This window comes from Oncorhynchus mykiss, chromosome 11, assembly GCF_013265735.2.
Source record: "Oncorhynchus mykiss isolate Arlee chromosome 11, USDA_OmykA_1.1, whole genome shotgun sequence".
Taxonomy (NCBI): Eukaryota; Metazoa; Chordata; class Actinopteri; order Salmoniformes; family Salmonidae; genus Oncorhynchus; species Oncorhynchus mykiss.
In genome coordinates this window covers 49409634-49437616 of record NC_048575.1, presented here as the reverse complement: position 1 = coordinate 49437616, position 27983 = coordinate 49409634, and the positions used below count along the sequence as shown (strand labels likewise).

The 27983-nt window shown below is 41.3% G+C and overlaps 1 protein-coding gene across 2 annotated transcripts; it reads right to left on the bottom strand.

Annotated features, from left to right (window-relative positions):
- Positions 1–3585: 3585 nt before the first annotated feature.
- LOC100136247 (CD36 antigen) lies at positions 3586–26835 on the bottom strand. Of its 2 annotated transcripts, NM_001124511.1 has the most exon segments (13): positions 7517–7694; positions 10304–10351; positions 11181–11333; positions 11562–11613; positions 11735–11808; positions 12723–12841; positions 14230–14408; positions 14882–15001; positions 15348–15439; positions 16695–16889; positions 17872–18019; positions 18327–18484; positions 26317–26775. In NM_001124511.1, coding segments are annotated over 13 exon segments (1599 nt in total). In that variant the 5' UTR covers positions 26440–26775; the 3' UTR covers positions 7517–7556.
- Between the last annotated feature and the right edge of the window lie 1148 nt (positions 26836–27983).

The following is a 27983-nucleotide window of genomic DNA, read 5'->3' as shown; positions in this document are numbered from 1 at the left end:
TGACTGTGTAATCACACTATCCGCAACCGATGTGAGTAAGACCTTTAAACAGGTCAACATTCACAAGGCCGCAGTACCAGACGGATTACCAGGACGTGTACACCGAGCAAGTGTCTTCACTAACATTTTCAACCTCTCCCTGTCTGAGTCTATAATACCAACATGGTTTCAAGCAGACCACCATAGCCCCTGTGCCCAAGAACACTAAGGTAACCTGCCTAAAATGACTACCGACCCATAGCACTCACGTCTGTAGCCATGAAATGCTTTGAAAGGCTGGTCATGGCTCACATCAACACCATTATCCCAGAAACCCTAGACCCATTCCAATGTGTCCCTTCACACCTGGACTAAAGGAACACCTATGTGAGAATGCTATTCATTGACTGCAGCTCAGCGTTCAACAGCATAGTGCCCTCAAAGCTCATCACTAAGCTAAGGACCCTGGGACTAAACACCTCCCTCTGCAACTGGATCCTGGACTTACCACCCTCGGGTGGTAAGGGTATGTAACAACACGTGCTCAGTCCCTTCCTGTACTCCCTGTTCACTCATGACTGCACGGCTAGGCACGACTCCAAAACCATCATTAAGTTTGCTGTTGACACAACAGTGGTAGGCCTGATCACCGACAACGATGAGGAGGTCAGAGACCTGACCGTGTGGTGCAAGGACAACAACCTCTCCCTCAACGTAATCAAGACAAAGGAGATGATTCCTTGGTGTCCACATCACCAACAAGCTAACATGGTCCAAGCATGCCAAGACAGACGTGAAGAGGGCACAACAAAACCTATTCCCCCTCAGGAGACTGAAAAGATTTGGCAGGGGTCCTCAGATCCTCAAAAGGTATTCCAGCTGCACCATCGAGAGCATCCTGACCGCTTGCATCACTGCCTGGTATGATAAATGCTTGTGGGAGCAGTGGGGCAGGAGGGGGACCACAATATATATGAGGGAGCAGTGGGGCTGGAGGGGGACCCCAATATATGAGGGAGCAGTGGGGCTGGAGGAGGACCCCAATATGAGGGAGCAGTGGGGCTGGAGGGGGACCCCAATATGAGGGAGCAGTGGGGCTGGAGGGGGACCCCAATATGAGGGAGTAGTGGGAATAAGTGAAAAAAGAGAACACTCAAGACCCAAATACACCCCAGACCAGGAACTACTACTAGTGGGAGTATTTCAGTATGGAGAGAGAGAGGATGGAAGAGACTGCTTGTTTATTACCTCAGGGACTAGGAATCGAGAACAAACAAATCAACCAACAAGCTGCTTTGATCGTTGACGCACATTGAGACACTGACACTATGGAGTGTTACAGGCTAGAAGGTGAATAGAAGCCCATTCATCTCCTTGGTGGTGAGAGAGATGGATGGATATCATGTCCATCATAGGTTGACGTTCAAGAAGACACCACAGAGGGATATGGTTTGCATTCATTTAGTCCACATGTAGAGGCCAATGAGCAATATACACGTCGTCGTCATTCCAAGCAGAGTAACTTGCGCATCATTTTACACTTTCAAAAATCCAATTGATGCCAGACTCCCATAAATACATCTGGACTAACTGTTATTGGTGCTTTAGTGAGAAAGCGGGGAAAGCCATCAATTTAGTGACACTCTTAGTGTACAGACTGTACGGTCATTACCAACGGACACCGGTTCACTGGATGTTGCAGTAGGATTATATCTCCATGGGGACATCGGTCCTTTCTCACAAGAGCGGAACTCCAGCTCAGTGTCACCCTCTGGTTTACTGTATAAACACAACTACAGGAGGACGACGCAGAACCTGCCTCTCCAAATGTTTGCACCCATCACTGTAATTGTCCTACCTTTTACTAAAATACCCATAATTCCTTCCACCATAAAGAAACAATTTTTAAAAATGCAATTGTTGGGCAAACTTTAACTTTGCCAGATGTTTGATTCACTTGTAATTACTGTAAGTTGCTGTTGATGCTGGAATGTTATTTGACATATCGGAAGGTAACATTGGAAATGCACTGGATGTAAACGTAAGTGACATTACTTTGAATTAATCTTTTTAACCAAATATGCTAAGCTTGTGTACGTATGGGTAATGAATCCAAGAATATCAGGTAGAATGTTTCTGTATTTTATTTGTGTGTGTGTGTGTCACACATAAAATCTTGATGACATGATAGCAAACTTGGTAATGTAACAATGGAAGTTCTGGAACTCATTAAAAACCAAAGTATGTTTTAAGCAACAATGAGTTTCTTTTTAGGAGGTACAATAGAATACAGGCACTGGAGTTCAATAGTTGCAAGTATTTGATCATAATATCATATAACAATACATTCAAAAGGAAAACATTGGTATTAGTAAATAAGAAACACTGCAAGCCGCTCAATGCATTTACATTTAAATATTTTTTTTAAAGATGTGAATACTGAGGTCTTTACTAGTAACCACCAGATGGCGCACACACACTACTTGTTCACGCAGATATATCGAATCAGACAGAAGACAGTTTCAGTACTCTATTACTTCCTTTCCTTAATTATTACTGATAGGCCACACCTCTTTCACCTGTCATATTCATTCATTTCAGCCGTCAGGAAGGAAAGGGGACCATAAGACTTCAGATACAACCATGGGTAGAAGTGCACAATTTGCCCTACACTCCTTCTGCCTTTCGTGATGAATCAATATTGTTTTGCTTGCATGTATGATTTCTGAAGAAAAAAAAAAAAGATTGATGTTCATTGAATTCCTACATTTGAATTACTAAACTCAACAGGAATAAAAGGACATGAGAACACAAAAAAAAGATAAGCTTACACCCAGGCATTGCAGACAGTGCCCAAACATGCCTGAAATTCAGCATGGTGGTATGTCCATTTTCAAAACAACTATGGTAGAGGATGTGGAAAACCATGCCATAAGTGTCCATTTTCAATGTATGTAGGAAGAATAGGATGGCCTATAGACTTCCTGAGCCTGAGGTCATGTTAGAAGAGGGACAAACAGCATTATTCTATGCTGGAAGCAAGGCAAGGTTTTTTATGTTTTGAAACTACTGTGTTCCTTAGTTTCCCAGAATCCATATAAGGGCCTGTGGGGGTGGTGGCTGACTTCTACAGAGGTAACACACATGGCACAGCCTGCCCGCCGACCCTATTCTTAGTCACAACCCCACAAAATTCTGGTATCTTTCCCTAAATTCCCTGGTTTTCCAGAAATCCTGATTGAAGGATATCAGATTTCCTGCTTATTTGCTCCCAATTCCAGGAATATTTTAACTGGGATTTCTGGAAAACCCAACATTTTTGGGAAAGCTAGAACAGTTTTGCAAAGTGTTACTAAGGAGGAAAACAGTACTATTTTGATAAGTTAAAGCTATAGTTTGTGACCATTTCTTATAGTTAGGATAAGCTGCACAAAGCTCTCCGAAATCCTCAATAACTGAAAGCAGATTCTAAACATACTATTTGAAGGCACCAATAAATACCATGAGCAGGAAAAAAAAGTTTAACAACTAGTCTTAATTAAAAGTTAAAACAGTATTTAAATGGTAATGTTGGTATCGTGTTAAAAGCAAAACACAGCCATCAACTGTATTCTTTGCTACTTTGTTTATTTTTTGGCAAATACACTAAAAATGTTTACAAAAGCATTGTATAAACATTTGTGCAGTGTAAATTATCAAAACTAATGTATATTACATTTGAAATAGTTTTTCACCCAACATGACGATTGTCATTTTCAGCAGCAAAAAACTAAAAACTCAGAAGTAACATTAAAATGTCTGTTAGATGGTGACTGAGACCTTTAGAAATGTACACAAAATGAAATGTGAAAAAAATATATACAGTTGCCACACTGCGTAACTAAATTGGTTACTTGAAAGCAATTTAAGGAAATAAAAGGATGGCATTACCGTTGTTTTTCCATGAAGGAGGGCTTCATTCATCTATGGGTTAGATTGCTTGTACACGACCCATGTACCCATCCAGGCACGAAGGCAATCTACCTCCACATGCATACACATTATCAGCCTTCCAATTAAAAATCACTCCAGTTTGACAAAACAGTACATTGGCTGTACAAAAATGTCTACATAAGCTTATCATCCAACACACACATACGACCAACTAGGAATTCTCTCTAAGAACATTTGTGAGACAGAAAAATTCAATGTTCAACTGAAATGTGCTTGATGACCAAGTTGAATATTACTAAACAGAAAAAAAAATAAAAGGAAATGAAAACGGGACCAAACAACAACAAAAACATACAAATTCAGAAAAACAGAGACAACATTGAACATATGGATACATAACTTGTGTCAGATTAAAAAAAACATTTAATAAAATGTATTATTACATAACATTATATTGTTGTGTCAATACATAAAACTGATTTTTTTTTCTCCCGCACATTAGAGCAGCATTTGTGCATAACAAGCAATACAGATCGCCCCAGTCTCTTGACATTAACAATAGTTCTGGATTTTTTTTTTGTCTGGTTGGGAAAAGACAACTCAAACACTGTTGTAAATACACTGCAATTGGATCCTGGCACTGTTTTAGATGGCTTGCATCTGAAATGGCACCCTATTCCCTAAACCGTGCACTGCTTTTGACCAGAGCCCTTTGGGCCCTGGCCTAAAATAGTGCATTGTATAAAAGGTATATGGTGCAATTACTATTAGGTAGGCGGTGGCACAACCGTTATCTCGGAGGAGAGTAGACACAAGCTAGAACAGATCCATGTAGGTTATCTTTGGTCACGCACAGAGGAGCGAATGGACATGAATGATTGGGTACAAAGGTAAATGGGACTAGTCAGTCAGATAGTGTCTCAGGTAAGTGTGTGTGTGTGTGTGTGTGTGCATGCGCACTGTTAAGCATACAACACACACATGGCTCTGATTCAAGGTCTTATATGTTCAAGTCAAAAAAAAGGATAGTATGATATACTGTGATGATTATACAAGTACAGCCATGCTTGCACAATGCAATAATTGCCTGATAAGTACAGTAGGTTTCAAACTGAAAAGGCCTATTGTGAATTGGTTCTTGATATATAATCATGATATATAAAACATTTTAAAAAATCAGGACCAGTTTATCATAGTACAGCCCAAAGCCATGTCGGACAGACGTCCTTACTGGCACAACCAAACAAACTAATACTTGAACAACTCTCATTTGTTTACTAGAGTATCCATCTAGACCTCCAGAAATAGTTTCCAGTTTTAACAACCCAAGCCATCATCACCCACAGAAACAAAATTCTCAATATGGACAATTCTTCAGCCACTGTCTGCCACAATGCCAAGTGAGGTCAAGTCCTCATCAGTCCTCATCAGTTAATATAAGTGGGGTTAAAAACCATTATACTTGATGTTACAATTTTGCTATCTATAGTTATCTGCTAATTCCAGTAAATGACAGCAAGTTTTGGGCATTGTATCCTATGCTCAAATATTCTTAAACATTTAAGGAGTTCACAGACCAGACTTAACAATTCAGAAGAGTTGATATCAGTTTGTTGGAACAACCTTAAAACAGAATATGAGCATGGATGGTTTCTCCACAAAAAAATACAAGCCCATATGTTATAGTAATTAAGTGCAGCAATAATAGATGAAGAAAAAAAATATTCCATCTACCTAAAAGCAAGTAACAAAGGCAAAGTGTCCATCTAGAATTACACCTCAGGAACCAATGAAAAACAACCCTGGGTCAAACCACTGAAATACACCGAAGGACCATTGCATTTTACATTAAGCCCCAAAAAATACAGGGCAAGTTCTTTTTTTGGAAAGTGCAGGAATCACATTTTGAAGTTGACAGTATTATGGACTTAGTACATTTTTTCCAGAAGCGACTGCCAAAAGCCTTGACACGACACAGAGACTAGTGACCGAAGACAGCAACGAAAAACACCACATCAAAACATACAGTAAGACAAATAGTGATTCAAGTGTCATGTTTGTCTGAATACCTGAAGCTCCTTGGCTAGCCAGTTGACTCTGTTCGACATAACATGCACAGCAGAAGCAGAGTGCAGGGCCTGACTGTTTATTCTAGAACTTAGTTGTTGTCTTTATGGGGCACCCATCGGTCTTCAAATCAAATCGTATACAAGCCCAACACCCAACAGGTGTTGTATTACAGTGAAACGCCTACTTACGAGCCCTTTCCCAACAATGCAGTGTTAAAAACACACAACTGTAAATACAAGTAGTATAATATGCTTCTAGCAGGGTACAGTCTATATGAAGACCTGTTACCTTATGAGGACTGTATTAGCAATCCAAATTGTGCTTATTCTAAGTATCAGTGCAGACACACAACGTGGGTCGACACTTAAAATTAAAAAGTGTTTTAGGCACACCTTTGACTACTTGCTGGATTAGGTCAGAGGTAGCCTAACATTTCCCCATTACGCATGTACAACTAAGATATCCAGCTTTTTACCACATCCACATGAAGAATCAACACACTGAACAAGTGTAAGGCAGAAAGTAGGTTCAAGTCTCCCTTGTAATGTAGGTTTTTCTTCCATTTTGAATATTAGATGAAGGTTTCTGGTATATCTACTGCGGCTATAGGTACAATCCCCTAACACCACATAATGGGAAAAGCAGCTATCTACTAATGTCTTATCTTCTGAGGACTTTGACATGTCTTCAAAAAGGCTTCCAAAAATGTCAATATGTAAAAAAAAAAAAATAATAAAAAAAAAAGCTAAATCTCTCAGCTGTCATACTACACAGTGCCTGCATCAAGAAAAAGTAACCCATAGTCCAATCAAAACAGGACACTACAGTGTAAGACATGCACACACAGTCACAAATTCTGTTTGATGACAACTTGGGTATGTGACCTGACTGATTGCTCAACATAATATGAATAGTTTGGCTCAGTTCATTTATTATTTTTTTTTCTTCTTTCCCTTCTATAGTTTTTTTTCTTCTACAAAACGGATATGGTAAGGAAGTACACAGTTTTGTTAGCCAACCCACATTCTGAGTCACTGAAAACTCAGTTACAGGGAGGGAGGGAATAGTACTGGTCATACTATTTAACTTAAGGAGCAAAGGTTTTAATCTGTTGGCTTGTTTTGGAGGTAACCTCACAAACACCGTTACAAAGAAATGTTAGAGGACCTTCTGATCTTCATTGTTCAGGTAAATACTACGGTCAGTCAGTGCTCTTTGCGCCCTGTTGGAAGGCTGATAGCGGTTGCTCAGTGGTTGTTAATCATTGAGAATACTGACTAAAATTCTACTTCAAAGTGCAGAAAATACTCACAAAACCTATTGTCCTGGCTGAGATAACTAGTGTTGTGTCATGAAATCAGCGGTGAGCTCGACAGAAAAAAGACAAGTGACATTAGTAGTAGACCGGAGATGTTGTTTTGCACTATGGCAGGAAGAAAGGCCATGCTCAGCAGGAGAGTAGGACAGTCCCCAAAAGTGAAACCCCATGTCCGCACTGCAAAACCCTGCCTTGGTTATAATACCGCTGCTCCACCAGGCTGCTCCACCTGCCCCTCCACACACTGCAGCCTCCATCAACACTTCTGAGCCTCCACAGGAGACATGGCGATGTAGGAGCCGTTCCTCATTGGCTGGTTGGTGTGGTTGTTTTCTGATGGTTCAACCTCTGGTTTGTCGCTGACTTGAGTGTAGGCAGTGTCGTCTTTTGCCGTCTGAAGAGGGAAAAACATTTTGTAAAGGTCATAATAATCCCACCATGAAAACAACACCCATTTATATACGTATAACTAAATTGGAAAAATTTTACACATGAAAATGAAATGTCTAATGCAATGTTATAGAATAAACTAAATTGTGGATATATCATGAATTAATGTCACTGTACAAACCAACAAACCCAAAATATTTTTCAACTTAAAAGAACAAATATAATATGAAGCAGGAATGAGATAAATATACACTGAACAAAAACATAAATGCAACATGTAAAGTGTTGGTCCCATGTTTCATGAGCTGAAATAAAAGATCCCAGAAATGTTCCATATGCACAAAATGCTTTTTTCTCTCAAATGTTGTGCTCAAATTTGTTTACGTCGCTGTTAGGGAGCATTTCTCCTTTGCCAAGATAATCTATCCACCTGACAGGTGTGGCATATCAAGAAGCTGATTAAACAGCATCATTACACAGGTGCAGCTTGTGCTGGGGACAATAAAAGGCAGCTCTAAAATGTGCAGTTTTGTCACACAACACAATGCCACAGGTGTCTGAAGTTGAGGGAGTGTGCAATTGGCATGCTGACTGCAGGAATGTCCACCAGAGTTGTTGCCAGAGAATTGAATGTACATTTTTCTATCATAAACCGCCTCCAATGTCGTTTTAGAGAATTTGGCAGTATGTCCAACCAGCCTCACAACCATAGACCACATGTATGTTGTTGTGTGGGTGAGCGGTTTGCTGATGTCAACGTTGTGAACAAAGTGGCCCATAGTGGTGTTATGGTACGGGCAAGCTTAAGCTATGGACAACGAACACAACTGCATTTAATCAATGGCAATTTGAATGCACAGTGATACCATGACGAGATCCTGAGGCACATTGTCATGCCATTCATCCACCACCATCACGTTTCAGCATGATAATGCACGGCCCCATGTTGCAAGGATCTGTAGACAATTCCTGGAAACTGAAAGCATCACATTACATGTAAACTTGGCACAGCCATTGAAGAGGAGTGGGACAATATTCCACAGGCCACAATTAACAGCCTGAGCAACTCTATGCGAAGGAGATGTGTCACGCTGCATGAAACAAAATGGTGGTCATACCAGACAATGACTGGTTCTGATCCACACCCCTAACTTTTTAAGTACTCTGATCAACAGATGCATCTGTAGACCGTCATGTGAAATCCATATTAGGGCCTTATGAAATCATTTAAATTGACTGATTTCCTTATATGATCTGTAACAACTTGAAATTGTTGCATGTTGCAATTATATTTTTGTTCAGTGTATGCATGCATATATACTTAACAAAATTATAAATGCTAAATAAACAATTTTTGTTATCTTTTATTTCAGCTCATGAAAAATGTGACCAACACTTTACATTGCGTTGCGTTTATATTTTTGTTCAGTAAATACACACACAAAGCATGTGGACACCCCCTCAAATTTGTGGATTCAGCTAAGTCAGCCACACCCGTTGCTGACAGGTGTATGAAATTGAGCACACAGCCATGCAAACCTCCATAGGCAAACATTAGCAGTAGAATGGGCTAACTGAAGAGCTCAGTGACTTTCAACGTGGCACCGTCATAGGATGCCACCTTTCCAACAAGTCAGTTCGTCAAATTTCTGCCCTGCTAGAGCTGCCCCGGTCAACTGTAAGTGCTGTTATTGTGAAGTGGAAACATAGCGCACAAAAATTGTCTGTCCTCGATTGCAACACTCACTACACAGTTCCTAACTGCTTCAAATTAGTTTCCATGGCCGAGCAGCCTCACACAAGCCTACGATCACCATGAGCAATGCCAAGTGCTGGCTGGCGTGGTGTAAAGCTTGCCGCCATTGGACTCTGGAGCAGAGGAAACACGTTCTCTGGAGTGATGAATCACGTTTCACCATCTGGCAGTCCAACGGACAAATCTGGGTTCGACAGATGCCAGGAGAACACTAGCTGCCCCAATGCATAGTGTCAACTGTAAAGCTTGATGGAGGAGGAATAATGGTCTGGGACTGTTTCAGGGTTCGGGCCCCTTAGTTCCAGTGAAGGGAAATCTTAATGCTACAATTTACATTCTAGACGATTCTGTGCTTCCAACTTTGTGGTAACAGTTTGGGAAAGGCCCTTTCCTGTTTCAGCATGACAACGCCCCCGTGCACAAAGCGAGGTCCATTCAGAAATGGTTTGTCGAGATGGGTGTGGAATAACTTGACTGGCCTGCAGAGCCCTGACCTCAACCCCATGGAACACTTTTGGGATGAATTGGAATGCCGAATGTGAGCCAGGCCTAATCACCCAACATCAGTGCTCGACCTCACTAATGCTCGTGGCTGAATGGAAGTCCCCGCAGCAATGTTCCAACAGTGAAAAGGCTTCCCAGAAGAATGGAGGCTGTTTTATGGCAGCAAAAGGGGGGGGGGGGGGGACCAACTCCATATATATGACCATGATTTTGTAATGAGATGTTCGACGAACAGGTGTCCACATACTTGTGTGTAAAAATAATCCCTAAAGATAATTTTGAAATTATAAGCAACAAGCAAGAATTGCTAACAGCTCAAAGAAAATAGCAAACAAAGCGAAATTAAGACTTACAGTAAAAGAATGAAAAGCTTCAGTAAAATCAATACGTTTTACTTCATTCTAAAACAGAAAGGAAAAAAAAGGGGGGGGGGGGGGTTACAGAAATGTTTTATCATAATACGTTAACTATACAGTTCTTTACAATAGCTTTATTTCATAAAACAAGCTTTATCTAAAATACAAATTCTGTCTGTGATGTGAACTCCTACTCTGTTCCTCAGCATGAACATGCCGGCAGGCCGATATCTGTTTTGTTGAACCACGTGGGGAAGATACTAAGCTAACTCTTAACTGAGTCATGACTGATGGGTGGGGAATGGGGTCATGCACAAGGGGTCAGAACGGCTAACCAAGACAAACACAGATAAGTGTTGAAAGTACACTGGCTAACCTACAGGATTACTAGAGTTCAGTGCCTGTACGTCACTGTAGACTGTCATCATTGTGACTTGTCTGCCAACGAGGAACTGCTCAATTCAGATGTATACTTCCTGTTCTGACCTCAGTGGTTTCAATTGTTCGAAAGGCCAGCCGGAATAACATTTGATACAGACACTACAGGAGGTAGGACATGCTGACCATGTGAGTTTTATCATGTAAGTAGTTGGAGGTTACCCCCAGTCACCACACCAGTGATGTTAATATAGAAGTATAAATGGTCTATAAACAGATAAACATTGAACAAAGCTAACATTAAACCTTTGTTGTGACATTGCACCACTATAGACTAATAACCACTTAAGGAATCCTTCACCACAACTGACAGTGAGTGAAGTGCCCAATTGTAAATTAAAAATGTACAATTTACACTATATTTCAGAAGAAGCTAATGAATATTATTGTTTGGGGTGTCCTGGGAGTAAGTGCAGGGGTAGAGGGGAGGTCTTACCTTCTTCTGGCGAGACCTGCAGACCAGGAGGACGAAGACTACGAGCAGGATGGCGCCCATGCCCACGATGAGCAGAGGGAAGTTGGACACCAGGGTCACGATGAGCAGCAGGGTCCTCATCTGGGTAGCAGAGTCATCGTCGATAGTGGCCGTCTGGGGGAGGTCACTACGATTATCAACCTGTCTTTACCATTTAATTAACTGGTGTGAGATGCTGCAAACCAGTTATTAACTAGTCTTAATAATAGACCAGTAATAAAGGATTTTCTCTGGCAAAATTTTCAAACTTCATTTGACATTCCTAGGCTGCACGTGAGGCCGACTGAATTTCACAAAATAATGGAGAGAGAGAGAGAGAGGGAGGGAGGAGATATGTCTTACCTCATTGACAAACATGATAGGGAAAATTGTAACGTTTAGATGTTTGGTTTTGCTGAGGAAGAGAAAATGTAATGAGGACAAGGTTCAACAATGGGTCTTCTCATCCTTCATACGAATCGAGTGGGAAAAGAGCAGGCTTCAAAGTGTGTAAAACTGTTCTGGTCTTTACTTACGGAAAGCCTGGAACTCTGTTCAAAATTATATTGAGCTGGGCTCTCTTGCAGGCACGGATGGGGACCCCAGTGGTCTAGAAATACAAAATAAAATATTCTTTAAAATGCAGTTACATCTTGTCCTTTCCGATATGGAGACAGCTTATTTTAATAATCCACTGGTACTTCAGAAAACACACAAATGCAAAAAATGTCACATGGCTATTAAATACGGTCTATTTATAATCAGACTGAGACTATGTAAACAGTATACACTCAGTGGCCAGTTTATTAGGTACACCAACCCGTTCATGAAAATGGTTCGCTCCTACAGTGAGTCACATGGCCGTGGTTTGCTATATAAAGCAGGCAAACAAGCATTCAGTTACTGTTTCGATTGAACGTTAGAATGGGCAAAACGAGTAACCTAGGTGACTGAGCGTGGTATGGTCGTCGGTGCCTGGTGCGCCAGTTCCAGTATCTCAGAAACGGACGGCCTCTTGGGATTTTCACACATGACAGTGTCTTGGGTTTACCGAGAATGGTGCAACAAGCAAAACACATCCAGTCAGCAGCAGTCCTGTGGGCAAAAACAGCTGGTTGATGAGCGTGGTCGAAGGAGAATGGCAAGAATCGTGTAAGCTAACAGGCGGGCCAAACAGGAACACAAATCCCAGTTGCTGTTGTGTCATGTTGATGGCAGAGTCAGGATTTGGCATAAGCAGTGCGAGTCCATGGCCCCATCCTGCCTAGTGTCAACGGTACAGACTGGTGGAGTTGGTGTGGGGAGTGTTCTCCTGGAACATGTTTGGTCCCTTGATACCAATTGAGCAAAGTTTGAACGCCACAGTGCATCTGAACATTGTTGCTGACCAGGTGCATCCCTTCGTGGCTAAAGAGGGGTCCGACCAGATACTAGATGGGTGTGCCTAATAAACTGGCCACTGAGTTTATCCCACATATTGGCCTTATGACATACATACATGTTAGATAAAATGTTTGTTCATACTGGATTAAGGTCAAGGTAAGTCTCATGCTCCTCCTTGTTGGGGCTCAGTCCTTCAACAGCATTAATGTACATGGCATCGGCCTGATAGAAGTGAGGGAATGACACCACGATAGGGGCACCTATGGACAAGAGGATGGAGATAAAACATGATTTAAAGGCCCAGTGCAGTCAAAAATCTGTCTTTTATATACATCTCCACTCTGAGGTTGGAATAATACTATGAAATTGTGAAAATTATGATAATGCCCTTTAGTGTAAGAGCTGTCTGAAAAGAGCACCTGAAATTTCAGCCTGTTTTTGTTGGATGGAATTTTGGCCTGCCTGGTGACATCACCAGGTGCTAAATTTGTTAACAGACTAATAAGAGAGTTCCAAACCTCTCTACCAATAACAGCACCTTTTTTTTCTCTCCCCACTCAGACCACTACCAGACTTGCCAAGAGGCTATTTGTTTCTTTATTTTACCATTTTAATTGAAAACAAATCACAGTTGTGTACTTAATTGTTACCCAGAAATGATTTGACATTGAGAAACAACTGTATTGGACCTTAAAGAGACAAAAATAAAACATGAGCAACCAATATGATCAACTAACCTATATCCTTATCCTGGACTGCCATCAGGGAGGATTAAGCAAAACAAAGTCAAATGTTTGAAAACTGAGGAAAATTAAATATCTTAAAAGGAAATATCATGGACAGATGTGAGATATTGCTAATGTGTGCTATCTGGTATTATAACCCAAGCACAGAGACAGCGGAAGAGATAGCAAAAATATGGGTAGAGTTCTTCCTTGCTATTGGAAAGGCAGCCCATACCGGACAGGTTCTGATAAGCCATTGGAAAGGCAGCCCATACAGGACAGGTTCTGATAAGCCATTGGAAAGGCAGCCCATGCCGGACAGATTCTGATAAGCCATTGGAAAGGCAGCCCATACCGGACAGGTTCTGATAAGCCATTGGAAAGGCAGCCCATACAGGACAGGTTCTGATAAGCCATTGGAAAGGCAGCCCATACCGGACAGGTTCTGATAAGATTAATGTTGAACTTTCTCTGCTGCACCACACCGTGAATGCGGATGTTTAACACACATACAGTACAGGACTTAAAAATGCATCTACCCACGAGAATTAAGGGTTACAGCAGGGCATTTATATGCCATGTGTTTGTACATGGATTGTTTTAGGAGAGGAAATCATTTAGAGATTAGCCGTATCCTAACCCTGAAGTCCACAGCTATGCAGGCAATTCAAGTGTTTTATAGCCCTCATCCAGAGTTAATCATTCACCATCTTACACCATTGTAAAATCTGGATAGTCAAACATGGGAAATTTCTGATATTTACTGCAGCTGGAAACGCAGCTAGAACTGGATTGACTGGGGTATTCTTTTCAGTCCAAAACAATAGGTTATGTTGTTAGTCAACTCAAACAGTGGGTAAGTGGGGGGCGCATGCTTTGTTATGCAAACCAGGGTTGCAACAGGGTGACGAACCGTCTCGTACCTTCTCGGCAAACACTGACTTTAAGCACCCCGGTGCCAAGGCAGTCCCCAGCTGGCACACAGAAGCCGGCGTTGGTAGGGTTCTCCTTAGGACTCTGCAGGACATCACGCGGAGGAGCGAAGCGGTAGGCTGGGATGCCCTTCACTTCCACATCCTCAACATAAGCCAGGTGGATAGACCTAGAACACAGGGAGAAGTGGGAATAAGGATATGGACACAAGACGTGTAGCAGGACTTTCTCATTATGTCAAAATGATGGCAGGATTTTGAAACTCTTCATTCAGTTCTACATGTCATTTCCAGAGAAGAGTGTGAGGTCTGTGCTGAGCAGTGGCTAACTATGAGAAGATAAAGTGCAACTGTTTCGACTGAGTCAAAGCTTCCTTTTCATATCATGTGCCGTTTTCCCAGTTTCTCCTCACGCGTCATGGTGTTGGTTGGGCCATGCTCAGCTCACACTTGTTTACCATGATCAGGGAGTGACGTCTTCTACAATGGTTTATCAGTCTGATAGGGATACGAGTCCGTCGTTTCCAAGAATTCCTGGTTGTCACCTAAACCACAGACCCTCTTTGTACTTGCTACTTTGGCTGTAAAACAAAAATCATAGACTACCGATAATACAACATTTGGAGATATGACTGTGACATACCTGCAGAGGTCAGCAGCGAAGATGTACAGCAGCTCTTTCCTGGACAACAGAGGGTGGAACACACTGCCATCCGTGCCGTTTATCATGTTGCTCTGGTTAGAGGACCACCACGACATTTCACTGTTGATAGGGGAAAGGTAGGGGAAATGTTAGACATCAAGAGGACACATTTGTCTACATAAGGTTATTCTAACATAACGGAACCAAATATTGATTCCATTTAAACTGCCTGGAAGCCATTAAACATAACATTTTGCAATCTGCTCTGTCATGACAGGGAGCAACTGGGAATAACCTTGGACTTTGAATACTTGAATTGGACAGATACCAAGTCATCCCTGTTCAATGAGTAAACCCAATGGCCGGGGCAAGGACCAAAAAGCTAAATTATGACATGAGAAACTTTCTTGTTATCCATTAATCACAACAACATGAAGGAAGAAAAACAGAGGAAAAGGGTCCCTACGTCAGCCCGTTCCATGTGTCTATTCTGCCATATTCCATATAGTCCCGTTCGCCAGTCAGGAACACAAACTCTCCTTCGTCAGTTCCATTTTTCTGGGAGGATACAGAGAGCAACAATAGTTCAGTGAGACTGTCTTATCAAAACAAATACATCCAACAAACAGGGGGACAGCGGACAGGTACAGAATTAGAAACAGACAAACAAGCAGAGTTAAATTTAGAACATCTTCCTTTATTGCTGTTAAGTAAATTGGGAAGTAATTTCTGTGTTTAAAGTGGCTGGTTGTCGTTGTTGGAAATGTACTGACGAGGAATATTGTGCTCTAGAGGCTCAAATAAAAATGCCACTATTACTGTAGCCTGCCCATCCAGTTCTGTTTTCTCTTTCTCATAATACAGTTTTCTAGGGAGTAGGTTTGGGCGATGTACCGTTTATACTGGGGTATTTCTAAATACGGAGGGTATGCTTTTCAATACCATTTTAAAAAACGGGGTCGGGGGGGGTGCTACGCCACTGCTTATAACTAGAATTATAACTAGAAGAAATCTAAGATTTTTAAGTATGGAATGATTCACACCCTCATGTCAAATAAAATATATCCAGCTCAGGGCTCCAGTTTTGCATTTGATTTGCTAACTTGCTAGCTAAGTGGCAAGATGTCAAGATCAAGCTTCTTGGTTACAGCAGAGGCATTCAATCCCCTCCTGGATCAAGATCCCCATTGCCTAAATTGTTTTGTGTGCACTTCCAGTAATACCCCGGTATGGTACAGAAACGATATGACAGTATGAAAATATGGATAGCGCCCAAGCCTAATGGGCAACATTAAGACTCCGTAAGAGTGCCAAACTAACAATAAGAAGTCCCTTCCAGATAAACACTGACAGTTGAGATTTGAAAGTTTAGGTCCAGGTAAAATTCTACCCGTCTACTTCTTTCTGGGATTTTCCAAATAATGCACTGAACTTGTTTATTAAATCGGACTGTTTGCTTTTTATTGCGTGAGGCAGAATAGCAGACACAAGTCTCCAAAGCCCCAGAAAAAGAGGAACTAAGCAAGCTTCCTCAGCATATTGTCATTTTCACTCTCATCATGTGATGACCCCACAATACCTCATCCCCGTCTCTCAATCTCTACCAACAGCCGTCAGGTCCGATGACTACAGGATTTATCGAGCAATGTCAACACTTCTATTTAAAATCACAATTTCAAGACCGGCCATTAGCAAGGCTATACCTTTAGTGAATGACTGGATTAACAAGGACCAGCTCTGAACTGTAATCTGAGTGACCATATGGTTTATTACAGTATTTCAAGGTTTTTACTGAATACAAACAGTGCTTTACCTTCCACATCAGTCCAAACATCTCGTCCACCTCTGGCTTCATGGCGTGGATTTTGGAGAGCAGGGGGTCCTTGAAGCCCCATAGCACCTCGTGAACGGTGCGGGTCATGAAGATTTCCACACCGATGGAGTTCATCCACATGGAGACGAAGGTGCGCAGCAGGAAAGAGTAGGAGTTCAGCTTGTTCATCACCGCCTGTCCAGGGAGAGGGGAGGAAACAGAGAGAGAGAGAGAGAGGGGGTTAGAGATCATAGGCACTATGCAACACAACCATCAGCAACATTTGTAAGTCCATAGCTTTTGTTGCCATCTGGTCTGGTCCTTGTCATTGGAAATTAGATGAAGTCCACAAAAGTGTCTGTGATAAAGTAACATGCTTATAGGAACAAGTCACCATGATGTCATAATACGGCGTTTAGCATAATGCTTGGAAAGTCTACTGGAATGATGCAGTAAAGCAGGGTTATCAAAATTTCATGGAGGCCCAAGTGTCTGTTTTTTATTTTTTCCTTTAAATTAAGCCCTACACATCCTGGTGAGGGGAGTTCCTTTCTAATTAGTGACCTTAATTCACCAATTAAGTACAAGGGAGGAGCGAAAACCCGCAAACACTCGGCCCTCAGTGGAATGAGTTTGATACTTCAGCAGTAAAGGAATGTCAGTACATTGTTATAGTGGCTATACTGAAACTCTCGAAAGGTTAAAGTTGACCAAAACAAAACAGCTGTGGAATGATTCACACCCTCATGTTTCTATGTGTTCTTAGAAAGGCGCTGCACCATAGTTTATAATAATGATTAGGTGGGTGCTTACATTTGTCCTATTTCACATACGTACAAGTGTGAATTGGAATTGTGTTTTTTGCATATCCCACTCTCCCCTTGAAGACCCTCTCGGAGAGTGGGGTCATGGCCAGGGATCAGCCATTATTGAATGGGTCCCCGGAGCCTTGCTCAAGGGCACACCGGTAGATTTGTTTTACCTAGTTGGCTCGGGATTCGAACCAGCGACCTTTCAGTTACTGACCCAATGCTCTTAACCACTAGTTAATCTGCAGCCCAACACACTGTATTGCGGATATACCATGTCCATGGCAGCTAAGATAAAGTGCATATGTGAAGACTACAAGTATGTAGAGGTAACAAGCAGAGACCAAGAGACACACACACTAACTCACCACAGCTGGGATGTTGACTGTCCTCAGAATGTCGACCTCTGGATTACCCCGGGACTTCTCTGGGACGAAGACAAAGCTTTTGGGGTTCAGGGCATAAACCTTGGTTCCGTTTTCGAGGAAAGTTACATTTTCCCTGGGTCTGTATTCCCTGTTATGGAAAGGTGAGTAGAAAGGTTGTCATTCCAAACAAATATCCTCCCCCCTCCCCCATATGACTTTCCCAAGACCTGCATCGCCAGCTTCCCATGATCAAACAAAGATCATAAAACAAATACATAGTGGACCGAATCTGAACTTGAGATATACACACGAAAAACAAATATTAGCAATAACCTTTCCTTGGTATCGATATAGGAGTTCCACTGAAGTCAGAGTTACGAGTGTTGATCTCAAGCCCTTTGTGAACTGAGGCCATCTCATTTGAAAGGAGAGCAGTGAGTGTGTTGTCAACCTACCTGTAAGTGTAAGGTCCAATCTGGGTGACAGCTGCCTTGCCCCCTGCTAAGAACACTTCAGGGTTGGTCACGTTGAAGAAGTAATACTCCATGTAGACTGGAGGCGGTGGGTTCTTCCACGACTCAAATACTCGGCTCGCCTCAGTCAAGGTCAATTCCTACAACAACAACAAAACAAAAAAAAAGAGAGAGAAATACAGTTAATGATGGAGGACAGACCAAAACAACAATGATATCTCCAAGCATAATTTGTTTACAGTAGTACATTCCGGAGGGATAGAAAGCTATTTAGCCTAAAAATGCAATTTAAAACCATTTCATTAATTTCTAAACTAAGGATATTTCAAGCAATTACATTTTTGATTGCGGCAGCATCATCCACCAACAATCCTTCTCAGGTTATGCCAGGAGAGAGCACACACTGCAATTAATGTAGTGTACACCCTATGCCAGCACACCAAAACAGGGTACGGGGGGGAAGGTCCTTCACAGCTGAATAACTGTCAGTACAAGCAGAAAACCTGAGTGAAAACTGCCCAGGGGGAGTCTCTGTCGACTTCAGCAGGATGAGAAAGATATTTTGCATTTTGCTCAGGACAATCTTCAAAAAAGCCTAAATTACTACCCACCATAGTGGCAGCATGACAGTTTGAATAGACAATACGGACTAGCATCACTGTCCTATTAGTCATCATCTGAATACAGGAAAGTGGTTCAAGTTAGCCATCATGCCTGGACTAGAAAAGACAGTAGCTTCAACAAGGTAATTCAACTGTAATTAAAACTAAACGCAGTGACATTCAACACCTTGAATGAATGAATGAAGCGTGTTAAAACATGGTTGTCAAATCTGAAGAGCAAATTACTGTTAAGCGGTCTGTTGATCCATAAAATACTGGTAAGTACGACGCCAATAGGGCCTACCGTAAAGAGATATCAGTATTACTAACTTCAAGTGAGAAATTTCTCACTTCCCCCGTCCTTTATGTAAGGGGTTCCTGATTGCTTTCTCTGTCCTCTGAGTAAAGTGAGGTGTACTTGGGAAAGGCCTTTACCATTCACACAGCTCACTCAGCTGAAGTCTCAGAGAAGCTCAGCGAAGCTCGGTGATTGAAAGAGGATGTTTATTTTAAAGGTGTGGTCCAACAGGGATGCACAAAAACTCTTGTTTCCTGTCAAGACTTTTGTGCAACCATGATATAAGACGGTAGAATGACTCATTACAATGGAGGTGCATACTCCCTATGGAGTCTTAAATGTTAGAACAGTATTTTGGCTCATACACACACATTCTGAGAAACACACACACCATACAACTGGGCCAAAGGTCAGAACACCCTAGCTAGAGCATTGAACTGGGGGGCTTACTCCTCAGGGGCAAAACAGAAGCCTATTGCTTCATTTAGACTCAGTCAGTTTTTAAACATGATCATAACTTCGAGCGGGCATATTGCAGCAGTGAAATAGGCTAGTTTCCAGCACAAGTCTTGTAAACAGGGTTCTAATAAAAAGTTAAGAGCACAAAGGATGCACGATATATTGGTGAACATATCGGAATCGGCTGATACGAGCTAAAAATGCCGCGACATCTAGTTTAACGCCAATGTTAAAAACCGATGTCAAAGCAACTGTGCATTCCTTATATAACGTAGGTACATGACGTAATGACGGCGCGTAAAATGTTGCGCTACACGTGCAGCACAGCATTCTTAACCGAGCCCACAATGTCTGCTGTGTGGATCAAGCAGTCAACAGTCATTTGAAAGAGTAATAATTTTTCAGCGAGACAACTTAAAGGCGAAATCCATTAATGCCAAGGTAATGGAATTCATTGCCCTTGACAATCAACCGTTCTCTGTCGTGGGTGATGTTGGCTTTCGCCGACTGGTCAAGCACCGGTACACACACTACCAAGTGCGCTATTTTTCAGATGTTGCCCTACCGGAGTTACACAGTAAAAGAGTCACTGCTATTAGCTTCAAGACATACATACTATGAAACGCCATTTGGGTCTTTGGTGTCAAAAAGTTACAGTAGCAGTCAAAGCTGTACAAAAAAAGTCGGCAATCAAGCAAACACCGGCCACGAATTATGCGTTTACAATACCGCGCTGGTAATAAAGCATAATTTGTTTGACCACAACTTCTGTGGTAGCTAGCTTTAGCTTGGTACCTATCTAGCACCAAATCAACCAGCCTGAAAACAATGATCAGTAGAAACTGCAGTCATTTTCACTATTCTTATCAATGATTTAGGAATCCTTGTGAGTAACCATTAGCTAGGTTGCCACTTGTTGTTCGCCTATTGAAATTTAACTTAATTTAATGAAAAGAAATAGCCAGCTACTTAACCCTGTTGCCCAAAGCTAACGTTATAATCAGCCAGCTACCTTCATCTGGCTAGTGAAGCTCGACCGGACTGGGTTATGTGTTGTGAAGCTAGCCACAATAAGGATTAGGCACAATAATGGAATTTGCGGTTTGCCTTCAAACTAAAAGTATGTCAATGACAGGTTTGCAAAAGAATACAAATAGTAGAATTATGTCACACATTTATTTTGAAGGTTAACTGCAAAGTCCACTATTGCGGCTAATACTTATTGTGGCTAGCTTCACATAGATGGGTCAGACCACCATTAATCAAATAAGAATTGTCTTATAAATTAGGGTTATTTTAGATGACGACACCTAGCTATATAGTTAGCTAGCTAATTAAAAAAAAAAATGAAATATTACATTTATATAAGTATTCAGACCCTTTACTCAGTACTTTGTTGATGCCTTTGGCAGCGATTACAGACTCAAGTCTTATTGGGTATGACGCTACAAGCGTAGCACACCTGTATTTGAAGAGTTTCCTCCATTATTCTCTGCAGATCCTCTCAAGCTCTGTCAGGTTTCTGTTCTCTCCAGACAAGTTTGATCGGGTTCAAATCTGGGCTCTGGCTGGGCCACTCAAGGACATTCAGAGACTTGTCCCAAAGCCACTTCTGTGTTGTCTTGGCTGTGTGCTTAGGGTCGTTGTCCTGTTGGAAGGTGAACCTTCACCCCAGTCTGAGGTCCTGAGCGCTCTGGAGATGGTTTTCGTCAAGGATCTCCTGACTAGTCTCCCGTCCCTGCTGCTGAAAAACATCCCCACAGCATGATGCTGCCACCACCATGCTTCACCGTAGGGATGGTGCCAGGTTTCTTTCAGAAGTGATGCTTGAGATTTAAACCAACAAGTTCAATCTTGGTTTCATCAGACCAGAGAATCTTGTTTCTCGTGGTCTGAGAGTCCTTTAGGTGCCTTTTGGCAAACTCCAAGTGGGCAGTCATGTGCCTTTTACTGAGGAGTGGCTTCTGTTTGGCCACTCACTGTACCATAAAATGCCTGATTGGTGGAGTGGTGGAGTGCTGCAGAGCTGGTTGTCCTTCTGGAAGGTTTTCCCATCTCCACAGAGGAACTCTGGAGCTCTGTCAGTGACCATCAGGTTCTTGGTCACCTCACTGACCAAGGCTCTTCTCCCCCGATTGCTCAGTTTGGCCGGGCGGTCAGCTCTAGGAAGACTCTTGGTGGTTCTAAACTTCTTCAATTTAGGAATGATGGAGGTCACTGTGTGCTTGGTGACCTTCTATACTGGAGACATTTTTTGGTACCCTTCCCTAGATCTGTGCCTCGACACAATCCTGTCTCGGAGCTCTACGGACAATTCTTTCGAACTCATGGCTTGTTTTTTTCCTCTGACATGCAGTGTCAACTGTGAGACCTTATATGGATAAGTGTGTGCCTTTCCAAATCATGTCCAATCAATTAAATTTACCACAGGTGGACTCCAATCAAGTTGTAGTAACATCTCAAAGATGATCCATGCAAACAGGTTGCACCCAAGCTCAATTTCAAATCTCATAGCAAAGGGTCTGAATACTTATGTAATTAAGTATTTGCAAAAAAAATCTTAATCTGTTTTCGCTTAGTCATTATGGGGTATTGTGTGTAGATTGATTAGGGGGAAAAACTATAACCCATTTTAGAATAAGGCTGTATCATAACAAAATGTGTAAAAGGTCAAGGGGTCTGAATACTTCCCGAATGCACTGTGTGTAGCATATTTGGTCTATATAAATTCTAGCTACTTTTTAAGCAAACGTTGTACTCTAGAAACTAATATTTAACCCTGTAAAAACATTTGTTTACTATAAAAAGCTAAAATGTTGATACAAAAACAGGTCATTGAAATTAAAGTCATTTGTGGAATATCACATTTCTACACAGTGTAAAAGAGTAACCTATTGAGATGCATTACATTGAAAATTCTACACTGATGTTAAGAGGGTAAAGTTTGAGTGACGACATGAGCACTGTGATTCATTCAATGGTATTGTCATTAATCTTCTAAAGAAGCTATCCTTTTTGCTTTCCTTCTGTGCCGCCAAATGTTCAGATATACTGGTAAAGTAGCCAGGTTGTTAGCTACAAAAGCTAGCTAATGAGGTAACATTACTGGACAAGGTGTAAACAAATGCCCATGAAGAACACGAGGTCTAGGGAAGAAAAAAAAAAAAAAACATATTTTGGAGGGTATTGTTGCCCTTTAAATTTCAATTGCACACCTCAAGAGGCTGGTGTTTAGCTGGCAGTGTTTCTGTACTGCATGCGCAATAGCAGAGTTTGCAAAACAAAAGACGACCCGATTGATATAATCATTCAAAAAGGTAAGCCGACTTTGCAATTAACATTTAATTTGTTATGTTTTATGAGAAAGACTTTAGAAATGACTGTTTCAGCATTGCCGGCTGGCTACACAAAGTGGTTGACAGAGGCATTCCCAAGCCATTACGTCTTTAGAAAGTTACAAGAATGACATGCAGTCTTTAAAATCTAGGCTTTTGACTGAACAAATCTGCACTCACGTTTTTTTTCTCTCTAGGTCACTCGGAAACAACTGCACAGTGAAGCCTATCATTACAATAATACATTTTTTATCTGGGGGGGGGGGGGGGGGGGATCTTTCTCTGGTACTCCCAAAATAAAACATCTCGGAGCATATGTAACCAACATGGTCGCACATTAGAGCCTTGAATGTGAATCAACTCTAATTGAATAATCAATGCTGTACAGCAAATTATGATTGCTATAGAGTCAAATATCGCTTCGCATTAAAGAAAAAATATCCAAGTTATTTAGGAACAAGCAACAAAAAGCCTATTTGATACTTTGAAGACATTTCCTTTTATTTTACAAGATCATTTGAGTCACCAGAATGGTGTGAATTAAAAAGTAAAGCCAAAGTAAGCTAGCTATTCCAATGCTGTGTGTTGGATTGAATGCGTTTAAAGCCAAACACTGATTGCGTACAGGATATGAGAGAGTGAGGGAAACACTAACACGCGATTCAGTCATCAGCAGTGTTCTACCAAGTTTCCAAATTTTGCAATCAGTGAAGTTTGTTCTGTTTTCTAGATTAAACTGAGTCCCTTTCAAACAGATACAATTCAAGAGTGACAGTTTCTGTGTATACAACATTTTAACTCAAACCAAGGTCTAGATTAGAAGAATTATTGTGTTTACCAACCTTGAAAAAGGAAGGCCACCTAAAGGCTTCCATGGACATCATGTCTACATCATTTATCTCTTAGAAATGCTTAAAACCTTGATCTCACAAGCAAGCAGGGACAGAGGGTTACGGTTTATCAATCTTATCATAAATCAAACTAACTAACTATGTGCATGTAGTTGGTGGGTGGGGGTGGGTCACATGATGAGTGGTAAGGACATGAAAGCATAAAAACTGTTAGGGTCACTCACAAATAAATTAAAACTTAAGCCAAAATATATGCAGGAGTTGTGGTTAGATAACTGTTCAAGATAATATTAAATTACATTCAGTGCCATATTTTTCTCTGGTTTTCCCCATCTACGAATTATGAAAGAAACCTGTTTGAATTAAAGTAAACAGGTTTGTCACCCATGAATTTGTTGTGAAGTTTTTTTTTACTCTACCCTCCAAAATATAGTTTGAGGAGCGGCAGAGGGTTTCTTCCTGGAAGAGCAGTCCTCTAGACCTAGATCAGGCCAGGGCTGAAACAACAAGTTAACAGATGACTGCTGTTTGACCAAAAAATATCCTGCCTCCAGGCCAAGGAGTCCGTCAGATTCCATACGTGAATTAAACACTCCTCTCCCATCCACGCCCTTTTACCAGAAGTCCTCTAGGTAGGATACTGGAAAGTTGTTCTAAAAGTGCACCATGACATGAAACAACATCAGATCAGTTTTAGAAGTGGTACAGTTGTGGATGGACATAACTTCTTTATTTCTTATTTCTCATTTATCTTTTCAGTCACCGGCAATGTCCACATACGACTCGGGCACGTAAAGCGCCTGGTAGGCTTTGTTTGTTTCATTTCTTGATGTTATGTATTCTAGGTCTAGGATGACACTACCATATCCGAAATAAACACAGACGCGAATTTAACAACAGCAATTCAACTGTGGCAGGGAACATTGGGCTGTTTGTGTCTGTATACTCTCCCTGCCAGTTTGACATTTCTGCTGAGGTTCGCAGTTTCAGAAAAATAAATTGAACCTGTTCAGATCTCTAGGACATTTTTGGGGGAGATTCTTTTATAGTGTGCTATTCAACCTTGTCAGCAAAGACGGGGAAGAATGAAATGCAAAGTATTCCAAAAAGAAGCTTGACTCCGAGCCTTCACGAGCTCTCTCCCTTCCCCCCACCAATGCGCACGCACGCACGCACACGCCTCCCTACCCTCTGACGGGATTCCTACCCTACTACAACCACTGATAAACCCAATAAGCCACTTGGGAAGCTCATATAAAACTTTAAATCCCAAATCAATTATATTGAGACACACATGTAGATAAGATGAATACACTGCAGTTGAAGGTGCAGCAGTTCTAATTCAAATCATCTGTATCGTGTATAATAAAGCTTGGCTAAGTATGATTTTAAAAAATTATTTAAAGTGGGTTTATTGTACTGATGGAATAAAGCAGGTTGCTTGCTCTGAGAGCACCCATCCATGGTGATGGTCTTACCACGACACACTGTGACATGAGCATACCCCGCATTGTAAATCTGCCAGAGATTCCATCCATAGGCTACTACAATATACTGAGTTTACATGCAGAGCTGTTCAAGAGGTTTGAATCAATGTTGCGGATTTATGAATGATAACATTTTGCGATCATACCACAAAAACCATCACTGGTTGGTGGTAAAAAAAAATGCAGCACATAAATTGGCGACCTTGGAATGCATGGTATGTTGCACTGACCCATGTTGGGTGGGCAAATGACTGGAGATGGGGATTGAGTGAACTCAATGCTGTAGCTAGCTAGCAAACATCACATTTAAAGCTCCAGTCTGGTCTCAGACTATACGTAACATAGTAAACCGGGACACTGAAATGTGTATGATGTGTTACATTTGGTATGGTTACATAAGACAGAAGGTATAACTTCAATGTCTAGCAACCCAAAGGTTGCGTGTTCGCATCTTATCACGAACAACTTTTCTACTACTTACTACTTTTTAGCTACTTTGCAACTACATGGCATGGGAGCTAACCCATCCTCTAACCCTTTAACCAAACTCCTAACCCCTAGCCTAGTTAACCACCTTGCCACCTAGCGAACATTAACCACAACAAACTAGAATTTGTAACATATACATTTTTTGCAAATTCGCAACATGTACGAATTGCAACGTGTACCATATTGTACGAATTGCAATCCGTAACATATCGTACAAATTGTAATTCATAACATATCACACGAAATAATGATAAACTCCCATAAAGGCACGTCTACTATGTTACGTCTACTCCTGAGCCCAGGTTGAAAACTAGTAACGAGAAGGGATGGGAAATGTGACTCACCGTCTGCTGTTCAGTGCAAAGACAACAGACGTTAACAAGTTAAAGCCACCAGACAACAAAAAAAACTATAAAATGCACGTTTGAAGTGGGAAAAAGTTACAACTCACCTTTTTAAGCCGATTGTAAATCATTGTTTGGAAGACTTGAGCCACGACCAATGCGATGCCCACTATCAGTAGATGGGCGCAGAGAATCCCAGTAGCGTAAATTGCACATGATCTCCGAGTCATGATGCTAGCCAGCTATCAAACTAGCTAATTTGGCAAATTTGAAATTACTTATAACACTAACGATAATACTGTCTGTAGGTTCTGATATTTATTTTGACTTTCTTTCCTCGAAGATAGCTGCTACTTCTCACTTTGCCTCATACTCACTACAGACAACGCTTGAAACGAATATAAAATTGCTCGTTGATATGTAGCTATCTACTCGCAAACTGTCTTCGATAATAAGAAATACTTCTACTTAGTGCTGTCAAAAAAACTGTTATTCTGCCCATACAGTCGGTGCCTAACGGAAATCGACTGTGTTGTTCTGAGGCAGCGGGAGAAATAGCAGCTCACAGTGCAGAGGACGGGCGGAAGACCTCCACTCCCTCCTTACCAGATTCAAATTAACTCGAACAAGGCGTCGTTTTGGTCTCTGGTGGGCGGTGGGTGTGTTAAAATCAATGACGGTATATGATGTTAAAATGTAGCGTGCTTTCCGTGTGGCTGAGGTCAGTGTTTTACTTTAAAGCACCATAATAAGACAGCACAAACTAAAACACGTTCGATATGTTTGCCGTTGATTTTCTCTACATAGTTGGCTAATGATTTGTATTTGTATACGTTCAACCATGCAATGATTTTAAAGTAAACTTAAGATTCTGACAATTGTATACCAGTTCACTTTCATATGAAACTGCAAGTAATATTATGAAGTAGTGAGGCTAACAACGTGAATGTGCTGAAGGGAGCTTGTGAATGAATTGACGTCGCATGCTCATTCACATATCACCAGCTAACTTTATAAACTGAGTGTTGAGTGTAGCCTAGGCCTACTAAAGCCACTGCTTAGCAGGGTGGCATATACTATTGCGACACTATGAAACATTTAAATAAAAAAACAGTGCATCTGAATTGAGGAGTTAGCCAAATGAATGTATACACGATACTGCCTTCATACATGTTTAGGAGTAACCGACTGTTACTTCTCAAAATTAAATTCCGCTATATCACCTCATCGTGTCTCTTTAAATAACTACAACATAAACATGAATAATGTCTTGTTCAGAGAACCAACGATAGTTGACGTGAACCGTTAGTTCACTGAGCAGTAAATCCTATTGGCTAACAACCTCCCGGACCACCATCCTAAGACCACCCCCAGTGGGTTATGATTGGACAGACGAGGTTGAGTTGTTGCAGAATTTGATCGACTGATTTCGGGGCGGGGCTCGTTTAAAGGGGGAATGGCAAAGTGAATCAGATGTGCTCAGAGAGCTGACTGGAAAGTCTCCAGACTACTCAGTCAAGCTAATGTCGAGAGGGAAAGAGAAAATGCTAAATAAGTACAGACACATATCTTGCAATAATTCCTACCTTCAGCAAATAGTTATCCTCTGGTTCTCCCTTGTTAAAGGTTATACAATTTCCCCCATCTGTACAATCTGTACTATGCTTCCCATTGATTATTGCCTCTGCACTAATGACAAAATGCAGATACATTTGCACTACTGTTCAAAAGTTTGGGGTCACTTAGAAATGTCCTTGTTTTTGAAAGATAAGCA

What these genes read in the sequence shown, in the direction of transcription:
- LOC100136247 (XM_036934614.1), bottom strand. Translation starts at nt 26,439, where the DNA reads ATGACTCGGAGATCATGTGCAATTTACGCTACTGGGATTCTCTGCGCC. An exon ending in CAGTCAACATCCCAGCTGTG is followed by an intron (nt 16,890 to 17,871) that starts GTGAGTTAGTGT and finishes CTCCCTGGACAG; the next exon opens with GCGGTGATGAACAAGCTGAA. An exon ending in TTCGCTGCTGACCTCTGCAG is followed by an intron (nt 14,409 to 14,881) that starts GTATGTCACAGT and finishes CCTGTGTTCTAG; the next exon opens with GTCTATCCACCTGGCTTATG.